We start from the raw sequence: 14,571 nt of genomic DNA, 5'->3' as shown, positions 1-14,571 counted from the left end.
AATGATTGAGGCAATTGATTGTCAATGGCATCAAATACTCTTCATGCGGTCTTTGTTTTTTGTGTAATCTCTTGGTTCAGATAGAGTTAATAATTGTCGAAAAAAAATATTTGATCAGGAATTAGTTGACCCCAAAATTTTTTTTATGAAAATATTTTTTTTGGGTGAATTCAAAGCTGTAGATCAGTGTTTTTTTTTTTTGTCCCGCTGAATATAGTAATAGGGGAATCAATCAAACACCGGGAAAAATCACGTTTTTTTTCAATTAAAGTCTTAATTGAGTTTTGAAATCAGTTGAAAATTTAATTAATTTAACAATTTTTTTTTAACTGAAACAAAAATCAGTCACAAAAAAAATTAACTAAAAAAGTAAATTATTTTTTTTTGGAGCAATTATTTTTTTTTTAATTGACTGTCAATTGTTACTATCATTTCTGTAATTGAAGAAATTTCAATTGAAAAGACTAGTTGGAGCAATTAATTTCATGATTGAATCAGAAAATTTTTTGTGTGAACTCAGTGTGGGATTCGACGGGATGATAAAAGGAACAATGCGAATGTTGAAGTACTTTTGTCAGTGTACTCTAGGGAAACTAACTGCATTAGTTGTTCAGGTTCCAAGGATTACCCCATGTTGCCCAAGTTGGGGCAAAGTACACTCAGGAGTAACAGGCACCGTACACGGATTATCTTTATCATCAATTAGGATTTTCGAATGAAGGAATGAGAACATTCTGTATACAATGATTACGGTTGCGTAGCAAAAATTCCGTGGACTGTTAAAGTGAGTTCTAAATTAACTAATTAAAAAAAGTAACCGTGAAAACAAGCTGGGTTTCAGCTTAAAAAGTGAACATAGTACTCAGCTTTAAGGTGGAGTGACTCATGAACAATTGAAGCCGACAATTTTTTTTTTGGTTAAATTTTAATTTTTGAATTTTCAACAGGAGTCGGAGACTTGGCAAGGCACTGAGTCATGAATTCAATGATGTTGCTTCGGACTGATGTCATTTTTCCAAGGGGGTTCTATCTGGTGTTTTAAGCGCGGAAGGAATTGTTACTGGTCAATTCAATTTTTAAATGACTATTTTGAAGTCTCGTCGAAATGGAGCATATGGAGGATTACAATTTTTGTTGGTATTCCAATGGACCATGACCATAAGGACAATCATATTGTTGCCTCTTTGGCCTGATCGGTTGAAAAATGCAATCCACCAGCATTGGGGACAGAAATAGGATTTCAATCACACATCATTTTTTTTTCTTTTGGATATACTAACCATTTACAATGTATAGTTTTCAAGTCAGGATTGGTAATATCAATAGAGAGACAGCAACATTCGAAATTCTGTAATTGTGAACTGGAATCTTGCTGGCTGGTGATTTAGAGGGGCTGTTGGTCTCTTGGCAATCCAACCAGTTACCGGTATGTTGTCATAACGTAAGATTATGTGCATATGGTGCAGGGAAGTCGGGCAACTATGACTCCAGCAGTCACAAATTCGCGTCAGGTTTCGGCGTGACTATGCGCAACATAGAGCTTTCCTTGATGATTGAAGAAACATATTGGCGTTTGGGGGAACAACGGAGACAATAGCAAAAATTTGTTTTCACCGGTGTCGTATGCAATGATTTGTTGGAGAAAGATAGCCTTCGTCCATAATAATTATCGTGGTCATAGTTGATGTTTATTTTTTTTAGAGTAGACTTAAGATCGAATCGCTGGCTGGTTATTTATAGTGGCAAATGACGCTGTGTAAAATGATGCAATCGTTTTCTTTTCGTCTCTGCTTTGGGTAATGTCGATTAGTGTCCACGATATATCACCTTACGATACGTCTTGGAAACGAGCAGACGAGACCTAAATGAAGGCGTTATGGGACAGCGTATGCTGACATTAGGGCTGTTCGCGCATTTTTTTTAGCAGAATACAGGGAGTTGAATGTCGACTTTATTCATTTGAATGTTTATGGTAGTTAAAAGAGGAAATTTCTGTTCAAGTGGGAAGATTTATTTGTAGTTTTGCTGAGTAATGGACAAAGCAATAATACTATATTCGAATAACTTGGTGTCCGACTTCGTACTTCCCAAATTTTGTTTCTTCATTGCTTCCGAACACAAAAATTTGGCTTTGTGACGGCCACCATATAACATATGAAATACATTTCGTACAATTTTACCATTCGTATGATTTATTGTACAACTTGTAAATATATGAAATATTTCATTGCCTACTGGGGAATTTCTGGCATGTCTCATACTCTGTGCGCAACACGTCGATATTAAGGCTGATTCGCCATTTCTCTTTATTAACTGTTGCCATCATCATGATTTGAGAGGAAGGTTTCGGTAGAATTACCCTATACCTTACCAGACATCACGTCTAAAAATACCATTGTGTACACATGAGTGCCATCTATTGGTTAGAATGGGCAACGCACATATCATACATGGTTGTATAGAAAGGGGAGTAGCGAATGCAGAGTTGTGATGAAAAAAGAGAGTTGTGGAGACTGACCTTACACAAAGTCGTGAGACAGGCTTAGCACAACTTATTGCAACTCACGCTTGTCATTAGTGAAGTTGAAGTCAAAGCCAGTGTGTGCAAATAAGGTACTCCCAGATAGGAGTTGAATTGACGTTATTGTTGTTAGTGTGAACTAACCTGCAAATTTGAAATATAATACTTGTTTCGGTAAAGTTTTAGAAAGTATAAAATACTCCGAACGAGATTATAGTGTTCTTTGTTTCGAATATAGATATTGTTGGCGACAGTACTACATCAATTTATTGGATTTGTGAAACTATTGCTCATTTTGTAAAATACACCTCGGGTAAGAAAAATGAACAAAGTGCACCAGCACAAATGTTACATTTTTTTTCATATCTAATTTGTTGTATGTGGTATATTGGGGATTGTAGGATTTCTGTCAAGACGTTAGGGATTTGGAAACCCTATGAAGGTACTGGTCTCATCAATTGGAAATTCATCTGTGATTTGGCTAATGACAATTTGGGACATATCATCCCTAGAGACACGAGAAATCCCGAGGTTTATAACCTCTACTACACGGAAACAATGTTAAGTGAGTAGAAATATTCCAACATGCATAAACAATATACATATGAGCAAATACAGTAGAAATCGACCACTCAAAAATTAAAACAATTATAAAAATATTAAAGAACAACAACAAACAAGAAAGTAAAAGTTTCACAAAAAGTAAAATACAACGTAAATTTTACACAAGCCTTCTTACGTAACCCCAAAATCACGTGGCTGCACTTTTTTTCAATTTCTCCATTTTGTAAAAACGTAAAAGAAAAAAAAACAAAGAAAACGGAAAATCAGTAAAACTTCAGAATTTTTAAATAACGCAAATGATTCAATTACATTAAAAAAAAATAAAAGAAAGAATAACTAATAAAAATGCAAACTATAAAAAGTAATTTAAAAAAAAAAAAAGAAAAGTTTTTGAAATCTCATTTGATAAAATGAATACTAAAATCAAAAAGGCAAATTTTTGAAATCAATTTGAAAGCTTATATTATTAATTTATGTACAAAAAGCTAAAAAAGGCAAATCATTAAAAAAATATTTGAAATATTATTATTCAGATAAAAATCATTTTTATGAAAGAAAACAAACACAATTATGTAAAAAGCATGCAATTATAAAACTAATTTGAAAAATTATTACTTATAAAAGTTTAAACAAGAAAACAAGAAAAAGCTCATATGAAAAATTGTAATCTATAAAAAAAAGAAAAATAAATTTTGTATTCAAATAATAATAATAACATCCAAATTCATTTTTTTTATTCTTTGGTACAAAATTAAATTAATGATATAAAAAGTATAATAAATGTTCCCTAAAAGTGAGTGAAATTTGGATTTTATTGTTATCATTCCATTATTAGTATTTATATTGTTATTTATTTCCATTTGTAAATAATATCTAGTTGTAAGGTTATTTTCAATTTTATTTATACAAAATTTTTAAAACAAAGCCCAGTATAATGAAAATGAAACAATACATTAAAATGTGAATCGATTCTTGAAATTAAAAATGTGCTGAGTTTTTAATTAAAGGATTGAGGATGTAGCTGGTTTGTAAGAGAAGTGTCGCCGCAATTTCTTGGGAGATTCTTTATATGAATAATGGGCTGAAAGGATCTCAAGGATGATCTATATAAGGGTCATGTTAAGGGGGGGTAGCCTGACGAACCACATCCAACAGGTTCGGTAAATCATTAATAAAACAATTTTTATATCCTAGATTTTATAAAAACGTTTAAAGAATGTCCGTCCGTCCGTTTTTCTGTTATGAAAATTTAAATTTCTACTTGTCCATTGTTGTGAAATTAGGAAGATGAGAAATTATTATCAACACCAGGCACTTCATATTTAAATGGATGGATAATAACGGATAGAAACCCACATTTCCGGCGAGCTACAGCCGCAGCTTAAATTCATAGTGCCACCGTTAATACCACAAACCTTGTCCATCACATCCGTGGTGCAATGCCTGTTTTGGACATCCCAACCGAACGAGAGCATTCATTTCTGAGCATACAATATTGGCTGTAATGGCGGAACTACACACAAAAAAATTGATTCAATCACAAAATTAATTGCTTATTAATCACAGGTTTAATTGAGCATCAAAAAATACTTGATTAAAAAATTAATTGATTTCATTAGGAAATTTCAATTAAGTTTTTAAGTGATTCAATTAATTCAATTATTCATCAACCAAGAAATGTATTGACGTCTCAAGTCAATGCATAATGAGTTTGCTTGTTTACAGGGTTAGTAATTATATTTTCATTACATTACTCATTTTCGCTTTGGATAGCGAGAATTTGCATTTAAATAGCTCTCGATGTTCAGAATTTTGTATCCTTTACAATACATCGACTTGAGAATACTTTGCCTTTCTGGGTCCATGGTGTTCTTTATTCTTTTAAAGCATTTAATATTGCATTATTTGTAAATAAACACGTACATTTAAGGAATATTTTAAATCGTTAAGAATACGTACTTGAAAGCGTGTTGAATTCAAACTGTTCTTGCTTACTTTAACAATTACCATTACTTTGATACATATATAAGGCAGCCTCAGTATGAGTAACACTTTCATAAAACTTATTACGAAATATGGCAACGCTTAGTTTACCATATGAGCTAATGTCAAAGTTTTTGTCATTCTTTCCCAAGTTGTTTTCGTAATACATTTCTAGTTCGGATAACAATATTTGCTTTACGAAATATAAATTAAAAATGTCAAGAAATTTTGTTTTCTACTTCTCAAATTTCTTGCAGCGTCTGGAATCTTTGTTACCTGCAATATTTCCCCAAGGTTCCCTGCCCCCTGGTAAGTAAAAATTAAATCCAACATTACACGATGCCACAATTCATGACTAAAATTTCACTTCCAGCATTTGCTTTGGCCGGTTTACCATCTGTTCAAGAAAAAATAAGTAATAATAGTACTTCAAGATCTCTAAAAGACTTGATAGGGGATGGCATTCTATGGGCCGTACCGAAACATCGACGTTCTGTAGAAAAGCGTCTAAAACGTAAATTCGGATATCCCGAATACAATTGGAAATTATTACGTGTAAAGACACATTTGCGTTCATGCAACCATTGTGGCCATGATTATGAAGCTGGCCACTTGTGTCCCCATTGCTATAATAAAGTACGTGAAGAGACAAAAGAAATGCAAGACAAGATTCAGGAAAAATTGGGGTTGAATCCAGTCGAACAGGATGTCGTAGTACTATACGAGGGAGAACGCAGTGAGCAGCCTTCAGAGATGTTAAATGGCAAACGTATTGTTGAAATGCCGAAACCACGGCCAATATGGTTCACTAAAAACTTATTGCAAAAAACTACTCAACAGCCTTCAAATTCCAAAGAAGTTAAGCCTAATGACTTGGCTTAAGTATAATTATCTATTGTTATAATAAATTTGAAATGTTGTATATTAACAGCAGCATTCTTGTTTTAATTGAAAAATTACACCAAATGTTAACAAGAAATTATGTACAAATTGAAAATTAGATGTGTTACCTTGTACCCAATCTTGTTTTGCCTTAAAATGATACGACTATCAACTAACAAGAAACAGCACTTTTATTATACTGAAACTCCATTTCGAATTTCTGTAATTTTTTTAAAAAACCATTATTAAAATCCAAGGCGCTCATAGCCTTCTTTCCTTCCATTCGCAATCGATACACCTCTATAAAAGTGTTTTTCGCACATTCAACTATTAAACATTTACGCTCTTTATGATAAATCAAAGAACCTGGTGAAGACATGCTATTGGAAATTTGTACAGTATTTGGTGGGGGTAAATCAAGTTCTAGTAATTCAATTGTTTTCATTTGAAATTTAGAAGTGAGCGATTTAAAGCCAAATAAAGCTCGATGCCTATTGTGAACCTCTGTCGCAGATAATTGATTCCAATCAATTTCATATACGGCTGATGTTATTTTAGGAGCTGTAAGATAAGGAAATTTAATTTGTGAAAAGGGAAAATTATAGCAATTTTCCTTATAATACAGACCATAGGAGGCATTTTCCTCGTTTTGTTTTCGGGGATTCTCAAAACTCTGAGGATACCCTGAGATAACATTCCACAGTAGATCAGCGCCTTCTTCGGAGAGTTTTCTATGTAATTCAGGCATTAGGATTCCAGGCTCAATTTTTATAGACTTTTGAGCAAATATCTAAAAATTATATATAAAATCTGAATAAAATTAATGTGCATTTACATATAGTCATACCCACATCTCCAATATCAAAACGTTTTGGTTCTATTCGCATAATGCTAACGCCGGTTTCTTTGTCGTTATTCATAATAGCATAAATAATTGGTGCAGCTCCCCTCCAACGCGGCAAAAGGCTAGCATGGACATTGATCATACCTCTACATTATGATAGCATTATTATTAATAATAATAACACTTATAGGCAAACAGACTTACAAAGGAAATGAATTGATGATATTTGTGGGAATCAAATGACCAAAAGACACAACTACTCCAAGATCGTAGGTTCTGCATTGCTCCACCGAAACCGGCCATTTATAAAGAGGAAGCTTTTGTTGTTCCGCATATAAGCGTACACAATTAGCTGGGCTCTTAAAAGAGGACACCACTCCAAGATTGCCACTGCTAAAAAACGATAAAATATTTTCTACTTTGAATTTCCCAAAATTCTCTTAGGACTCACCTGTTCTTGTGTAACACCTTTAGGCTGGGTAACGAAAACGAGTCGGTTCCGAAAAATAAAACCTTGAGGGCATTTTTGGAATTATTTGTGGTGTAACCTCTTATATTCGGTATTTTTCTTTTATATTTAAAACAATTTATTAAGTTCATTTTTATAAAGGTTGCTCTGACAAACAGATGATCTATCATAACGTAATGTTGTTGTTATGTTGTGAATTTGCTTTGACAGAATTTTATTGGGACCATGTCATTTCGTTACAGGTAGTGTCATATCAACACTAGCAATTCTAATGGCCAGTTTCTCATACTTCGATTAGTACTTGACCGGAGGGTAAACTATCGGTTAGTTAAACCAAAGACGATACACTTTAGGAAGATAGGAAATTGGTTTGCGTCATACCAAGTGTTGCATTTACCATGTTAATTCCATACATGTTTGTAACTTTTTTATTTGTTTTTCGTTTTTAAATGAAAAACTTAATTGTCTTAATGACACAATGTTGAATTTTAGGCAACAACAAAAAAATTACATTTTCCTCTTTGTGGAAATTTATTTCGTGCACTTAATTTATTTTTATTTGCATGTCAATACTTGTCGTATACGCGTTTGGTTCGATAACTAACACCATAAATGGTTTGATATCCTCAGTAGCCAATTTCCTATCTTCCTAAAGTTTATTGTCTTTGAGTTAAACTTACGGTTTGTGATCAGTTGATTGGGAATAGTAAACAAAAATAAGATATGAGAACTATGGTACCATGTTATGTAATGCGGCTTTTATTTTGAAAACTCTTTGGATTTTATACCAACAAACACTATCGACAATGATGGTTTGAATAAAAATCATTAGGAATCAAGTCAACGTTGCCAACTCGTCATTCAAATAAAAATACACTATTAAGGGCATCTCTATATCATTTTCATCTCTATTTACTATTAAACGCTAGCAACGTATGACACTATTCGAACGTCGTCATTATTTGGTTTACCGGCTTCCGCTTTCAATGCTTTAGTGTTGGGAATTTTGATTACTTTTGACTACTCGTTACTACTCTATACCTTTGAATTGAGTACTCGTTACTTTAATAATAAAAACTATTCAAAAAACGAAATTTGTACAATTCCGAGACGGCTCAGACTGGAATGGACTGTATTTGTTAATTTGTTTGCTCCCAGAACAGTATAAAGAAAAAAATAAACAGAGAAAAAGCAGGTTTTCAGTTTAAATTGTCCAATAGGAATTTATTCCGAACAGCAGCTTCTTACCAGTAGAGGGGTTTCTACACAAGTGAAGTTAATTTTTACAACAATGGCAGACATAATGATTTAGTACAATGTAAAATCATTTAGAGAAGGACAAATAATTATTAGCAAATAAATTGAGTGAAAGCTTTTTCTATGTAAGGGTAGGTACTATGTTCGGTTTTCGAGTTGAAAACCACTTTATTTTCGCTTACTTTTCCTTAAATAACCAAAATTATAAATGAAAACAAACTTATTCCTGTAAAGTCTTGCCGAAATCAAGAGGAACAAGAAACTACGCATCAATTGAGTTAATTTGTCTGCTTTATATTGAACTGTTTTAATAAAGTAGCCACGAAAATTTCAACGCGAAAAGCGAACATAGTACTTACATTAATAGGGAAAGCATTAGAGTGACCATATTTTGACAAAACAATTTAATTTGTATCTAAAACTTTCTTATAAATATAAGGTAATTCAGTTAATCGTAATTCATTTCAATTCGATTCAATTCAATTCATGTTAAATTTTTAAAAATAAAAAGGTTTGTTGAACGGAGTTCAACATGCCGCCCTCCTTGCAGCCGTGCAACCTAGTATCTACAGGCTCCAGATATTATCCAACCGAAGACTGTACTCTGGGCGATTGGCATGGAGGACGATGTTTGGATTAAACCTGCGAGAAGTTTCCAATGACAACTTCAATATTAGATGGCTGGTAGAAATGGGCATCAGCTAGCGTGGTGAGATGATCATATATAAACTGCAACTTTTTTTCCGACGTAGCTTCTGGCAAGGCCATGTTGAGTTGAGGTTTGACTTGTCCAATGATTTGAATTTTGACTGTTTCATCATGATATGATTGGAGGTTCAATGTGCAGAATTCTGAGCCACCTTTCCGAGTAGTGCGGATGTGTAGACGTTGTAGCAGTGACCTTAGTATGATAGTCTGTATTCCGGCCGAATTAAAGATCATGATAGTCTGTATTCCGGCCGAATTAAAGATCATGCGCAACTTGTGGGGTCCATTCGGCGTTAAAACACGAGCTAGTGCGGTAGGTAAGAAAACATGAGTTCTAGACCGAGAGTTTAGTCGTTCTCCTATCAATGGTTTTTCATTGGGTTTGGTGAATTAGGCCTGGCACAAGGTTTAGAAGATGTTGGTCTCTGTCGGACAGTGGTGGTAGGATTTCGTAATGAGTTGGAGTTCTTAGGCTGCTTCGGTTTGTTATGGTCGTCTGCATGGAACATGGTATGGTGATTCCGATTGCATACCAGGCAGGTTTTGCGCGATCGGCACCATTCACGAATATGGGTGGAACAAAGACATTTGAAACAAAATCCTTTCTCCTTAACTTCTTCTCGCCGCTGATGGACATCCATTTTGTGAAATTTGACACAATATTTCAGGGTGTGCGTTTGGTGACAAACACGGCTCTTGGGAATGCTATTTGTTGAGCTGTAAACGTAAAATTAGATTAAGTTGTGAACGAATGTGGTAAGAATTAGTCTGACGCAGTGGGAAGAATACAAAGCTTTACTAAGGGTCTGGTAATTGCACCGTTTTGGGTGCGAATTTCAGAACACGAACATTTGAGTCGGTACCTTTAAATACCCGAAGTACCCTGCCCAAACACCACTCGTTGGGAGGGAGATTATCCTCCTTAACTATTACAAAATCATTGATCTTAAGGTTCTGTTGAGCAGATTTCCATTTAAATCTCTTTTGAAGTTCACAAATGTACTCGGTTTTCCAACGCCTAGCGACATGTACCTGCAAGGTCTTCAATCGTTGCCACCGATTTATTAGCTTCAAATTATCACTGTATTCCTCAGGGACGGCAATTAACGCAGCTCCCCCTTAGCAAATGACCCGGTGTCAATGGGACCAAATCATTTGGATCTTCACTTATGGGCGAAAGCGGCCGAGAATTCAGAATACTTTCGATTCTAACAAGTACAGTAGCAAATTCCTCATAAGTAAATTTAACACTCGCGGCGATTTTCTTCAAATGAGCCTTCATGCTTTTCACCCCGGCCTCCCACAACCTCCCCATGTGGGGCGCATGGGGTGGAATAAAATGCCATGAAAACCCGTGCAGATTGTATTTATCAGCAGTACACCTCTGTGCATTTTTCTGGTATTACTCAGATAGTGACATACTCGGTCACTACACATAGATTTCCTGTACAATGAGGTATGGGCACGGGCGGTTGTTCGATGACACTGGATGTCCAGAAAGTCTATAGTACTTTTCACCTCTGAACCATAGATATGTTTGGGCATATTGGGGGTGTCTTCTTGGAGGGCCTTTAACATACTATCCAACTGTTGTATAGGGATATATAATAGGATATCGTCGATATATTTGTACCAATGCACTATCCCATTGCCGATGAAGATATTATAGTAGTGCATCTGGAAACGGTGATCAAGGTAGATAGTTGCTAATAATCCAGAGTCACAGGCTCCTTGAAGAAGACCTTGAACCTGATGATAGATTTGACCGTCGTATGTGAATAGAATATACCCATTGAGGCAGAATCGTACGCAAGCTAATAACAATGTTGGGTCTATTGGACAACATTGGGTAACGCAGGCTAGACTTAATAAATGTTCCAGGGATGATTGGATGTCAATTCGGTTCATATTAGGATACATGTTCTCCACATCTATTTTGACGAATTTATAATTGGGACATATAAGTATCTCCCGTATGTTTAGGGTCACTGTGTCAATATTGCACACATTTTGTGGGCATAAATAGGTTTTCATTACTCTGCCTAATATGTATGTTATGATTTTGGCGACGGGGTAAGTGTACCAGCCGCGGGAACTTACGATGGCCCGGCAAGGTTGATCTGGCTTATGCGTCTTTATGGTACCATACATATAAGGGAGTTTTAATGGCTGAGTGTCTAATAATCGTAGTAATTGTTGGTATTTATACGGATAAGGAGGTTTTACGGTTTTTCCATTCTCTTTAGGCACACATACAGATTTACGCCAATTATCGCCCAATTGGTTGAGGATTATCTTATACCGTTTATACCATAGTTCTTTAATTGTGAGGCCCTAACTGAGTGAATAGGCGCATAATAACCAAGTGTGATCTGCTTTGACACCCAGGTGTTCATTTTGGATCGATATACATCCTTAGGAATGAGCACTAAGCATTTTGCTTTATCGCTTTGGATTAGTAGAACATCCTTATGATTGCGTAGAAATGCAAGTGTCTTACGTGCCATGAGTTGTAATTTCTTTTCTAATGGGTTAAAAGGTACAACTATGGCCTCGGATAGGAATGTGTATATGGTATTTAGATATTCACCTAACAGGGAACTTGGATCCACAGTGGGATGACATTCCTGAGAATACCGGTCAAGTATGAGAAGTTGGTCAATATAGTCGCCAAGACCTGGACGGGCTGGGGGCACGAATTTAGGGCCATAACTCAGTAATGTAGAGATATCGATATCGACTTTATATTCTCAAACACTCCGGGGACCGGTGATAGATACGATAGCCTATCTGCAAATGCCCAAGGCTCTCCCATCGGCAACCCATCACCGACCTCTCCAAGTCACCATCAAGCACTTGATGCATGCGCCCTTGGTCCGCATCCGTCTCAAACTATAAACACACATACAGAGCGTATGTGCTTGGTATGTCATTGGGTTTGGTGGAGCAATATCGTGAATTAGGTTAGGTTAGGTAAAAGTGGCAGCCCGATTAAATTTCAGGCTCACTTAGACTATTCAGTCCATTGTGATACCACATTTAACTAAAAGTACCTATTACATATGGGCACTTCTAGTCTTAACCACTGAACCTTCTCTATTATTTACTTTTGTGGAACCAACCAGATTGCTCCAAAAACATTAACAAACTGCTTAAGTTAACGTTTTCCAGGTCAGCCAGTAATCTAAATCTAATATCGTGAATTAGGCCTGGCACAAGGTTTAGAAGATGTTGGTCTCTGTCGGACAGTGGTGGTAGAATTTCGTAAGGAGTTGGAGTTCTTAGGCTGCTTCGGTTTGTTATGGTCGTCTGCATGGAGCATGGTGTGGTGATTCCGATTGCATACCAGGCAGGTTTTGCGCGATCGGCACCATTCACGAATATGGGTGGAACAAAGACATTTGAAACAAAATCCTTTCTCCTTAACTTCTTCTCGCCGCTGATGGACATCCATTTTGTGAAATTTGACACAATATTTCAGGGTGTGCGTTTGGTGACAAACACGGCTCTTGGGAATGCTATTTGTTGAGCTGTAAACGTAAAATTAGATTAAGTTGTGAACGAATGTGGTAAGAATTAGTCTGACGCAGTGGGAAGAATACAAAGCTTTACTAAGGGTCTGGTAATTGCACCGTTTTGGGTGCGAATTTCAGAACACGAACATTTGAGTCGGTACCTTTAAATACCCGAAGTACCCTGCCCAAACACCACTCGTTGGGAGGGAGATTATCCTCCTTAACTATTACAAAATCATTGATCTTAAGGTTCTGTTGAGCAGATTTCCATTTAAATCTCTTTTGAAGTTCACAAATGTACTCGGTTTTCCAACGCCTAGCGACATGTACCTGCAAGGTCTTCAATCGTTGCCACCGATTTAGTAGCTTCAAATTATCACTGTATTCCTCAGGGACGGCAATTAACGCAGCTCCCCCTTAGCAAATGACCCGGTGTCAATGGGACCAAATCATTTGGATCTTCACTTATGGGCGAAAGCGGCCGAGAATTCAGAATACTTTCGATTCTAACAAGTACAGTAGCAAATTCCTCATAAGTAAATTTAACACTCGCGGCGATTTTCTTCAAATGAGCCTTCATGCTTTTCACCCCGGCCTCCCACAACCTCCCCATGTGGGGCGCATGGGGTGGAATAAAATGCCATGAAAACCCGTGCAGATTGTATTTATCAGCAGTACACCTCTGTGCATTTTTCTGGTATTACTCAGATAGTGACATACTCGGTCACTACACATAGATTTCCTGTACAATGAGGTATGGGCACGGGCGGTTGTTCGATGACACTGGATGTCCAGAAAGTCTATAGTACTTTTCACCTCTGAACCATAGATATGTTTGGGCATATTGGGGGTGTCTTCTTGGAGGGCCTTTAACATACTATCCAACTGTTGTATAGGGATATATAATAGGATATCGTCGATATATTTGTACCAATGCACTATCCCATTGCCGATGAAGATATTATAGTAGTGCATCTGGAAACGGTGATCAAGGTAGATAGTTGCTAATAATCCAGAGTCACAGGCTCCTTGAAGAAGACCTTGAACCTGATGATAGATTTGACCGTCGTATGTGAATAGAATATACCCATTGAGGCAGAATCGTACGCAAGCTAATAACAATGTTGGGTCTATTGGACAACATTGGGTAACGCAGGCTAGACTTAATAAATGTTCCAGGGATGATTGGATGTCAATTCGGTTCATATTAGGATACATGTTCTCCACATCTATTTTGACGAATTTATAATTGGGACATATAAGTATCTCCCGTATGTTTAGGGTCACTGTGTCAATATTGCACACATTTTGTGGGCATAAATAGGTTTTCATTACTCTGCCTAATATGTATGTTATGATTTTGGCGACGGGGTAAGTGTACCAGCCGCGGGAACTTACGATGGCCCGGCAAGGTTGATCTGGCTTATGCGTCTTTATGGTACCATACATATAAGGGAGTTTTAATGGCTGAGTGTCTAATAATCGTAGTAATTGTTGGTATTTATACGGATAAGGAGGTTTTACGGTTTTTCCATTCTCTTTAGGCACACATACAGATTTACGCCAATTATCGCCCAATTGGTTGAGGATTATCTTATACCGTTTATACCATAGTTCTTTAATTGTGAGGCCCTAACTGAGTGAATAGGCGCATAATAACCAAGTGTGATCTGCTTTGACACCCAGGTGTTCATTTTGGATCGATATACATCCTTAGGAATGAGCACTAAGCATTTTGCTTTATCGTTTTGGATTAGTAGAACATCCTTATGATTGCGTAGAAATGCAAGTGTCTTACGTGCCATGAGTTGTAATTTCTTTTCTAATG

The 14,571-nt window shown here is 36.2% G+C and overlaps 2 protein-coding genes and 1 long non-coding RNA gene across 4 annotated transcripts; 2 read left to right on the top strand and 1 right to left on the bottom strand.

Moving 5' to 3' along the window:
* The first annotated feature begins 1,777 nt into the window (after positions 1-1,777).
* LOC142220214 (uncharacterized) lies at positions 1,778-3,471 on the top strand. The gene is made up of 3 exons (XR_012717846.1): positions 1,778-2,695; positions 2,760-2,834; positions 2,923-3,471. It is a non-coding gene; the product is annotated as an uncharacterized LOC142220214 (long non-coding RNA).
* Positions 3,472-5,198: 1,727 nt separating this feature from the next.
* On the top strand, positions 5,199-6,001 carry mRpL32 (mitochondrial ribosomal protein L32). Its single transcript, XM_075289195.1, has 2 exons — positions 5,199-5,377; positions 5,442-6,001. Exons 1-2 carry the CDS (start codon positions 5,284-5,286, stop codon positions 5,948-5,950), a joined length of 603 nt encoding a protein of 200 aa, XP_075145310.1. The 5' UTR covers positions 5,199-5,283; the 3' UTR covers positions 5,951-6,001.
* Positions 5,986-7,496, bottom strand: LOC142220183 (methionyl-tRNA formyltransferase, mitochondrial). Of its 2 annotated transcripts, none has more exons than XM_075289183.1 (5): positions 7,246-7,496; positions 6,999-7,184; positions 6,802-6,940; positions 6,578-6,740; positions 5,986-6,511 (listed from the first exon to the last, which is right to left on the bottom strand). In XM_075289183.1, the coding sequence occupies exons 1-5, from the start codon at positions 7,431-7,433 to the stop codon at positions 6,123-6,125; spliced, it is 1,065 nt and encodes a 354-aa protein (XP_075145298.1). In that variant the 5' UTR covers positions 7,434-7,496; the 3' UTR covers positions 5,986-6,122. The 2 variants fall into 2 exon arrangements, with proteins under 2 accessions (XP_075145298.1, XP_075145290.1); XM_075289175.1 differs by having other exon boundaries at positions 6,999-7,187; positions 7,246-7,485.
* Positions 7,497-14,571: the final 7,075 nt, after the last annotated feature.

Source organism: Haematobia irritans, chromosome 1 (assembly GCF_050003625.1).
Source record: "Haematobia irritans isolate KBUSLIRL chromosome 1, ASM5000362v1, whole genome shotgun sequence".
Lineage (NCBI taxonomy): Eukaryota > Metazoa > Arthropoda > Insecta > Diptera > Muscidae > Haematobia > Haematobia irritans.
The sequence above is the reverse complement of the archived record's forward strand: the minus strand, read 5'-3'. Positions and strand labels throughout refer to the sequence as shown.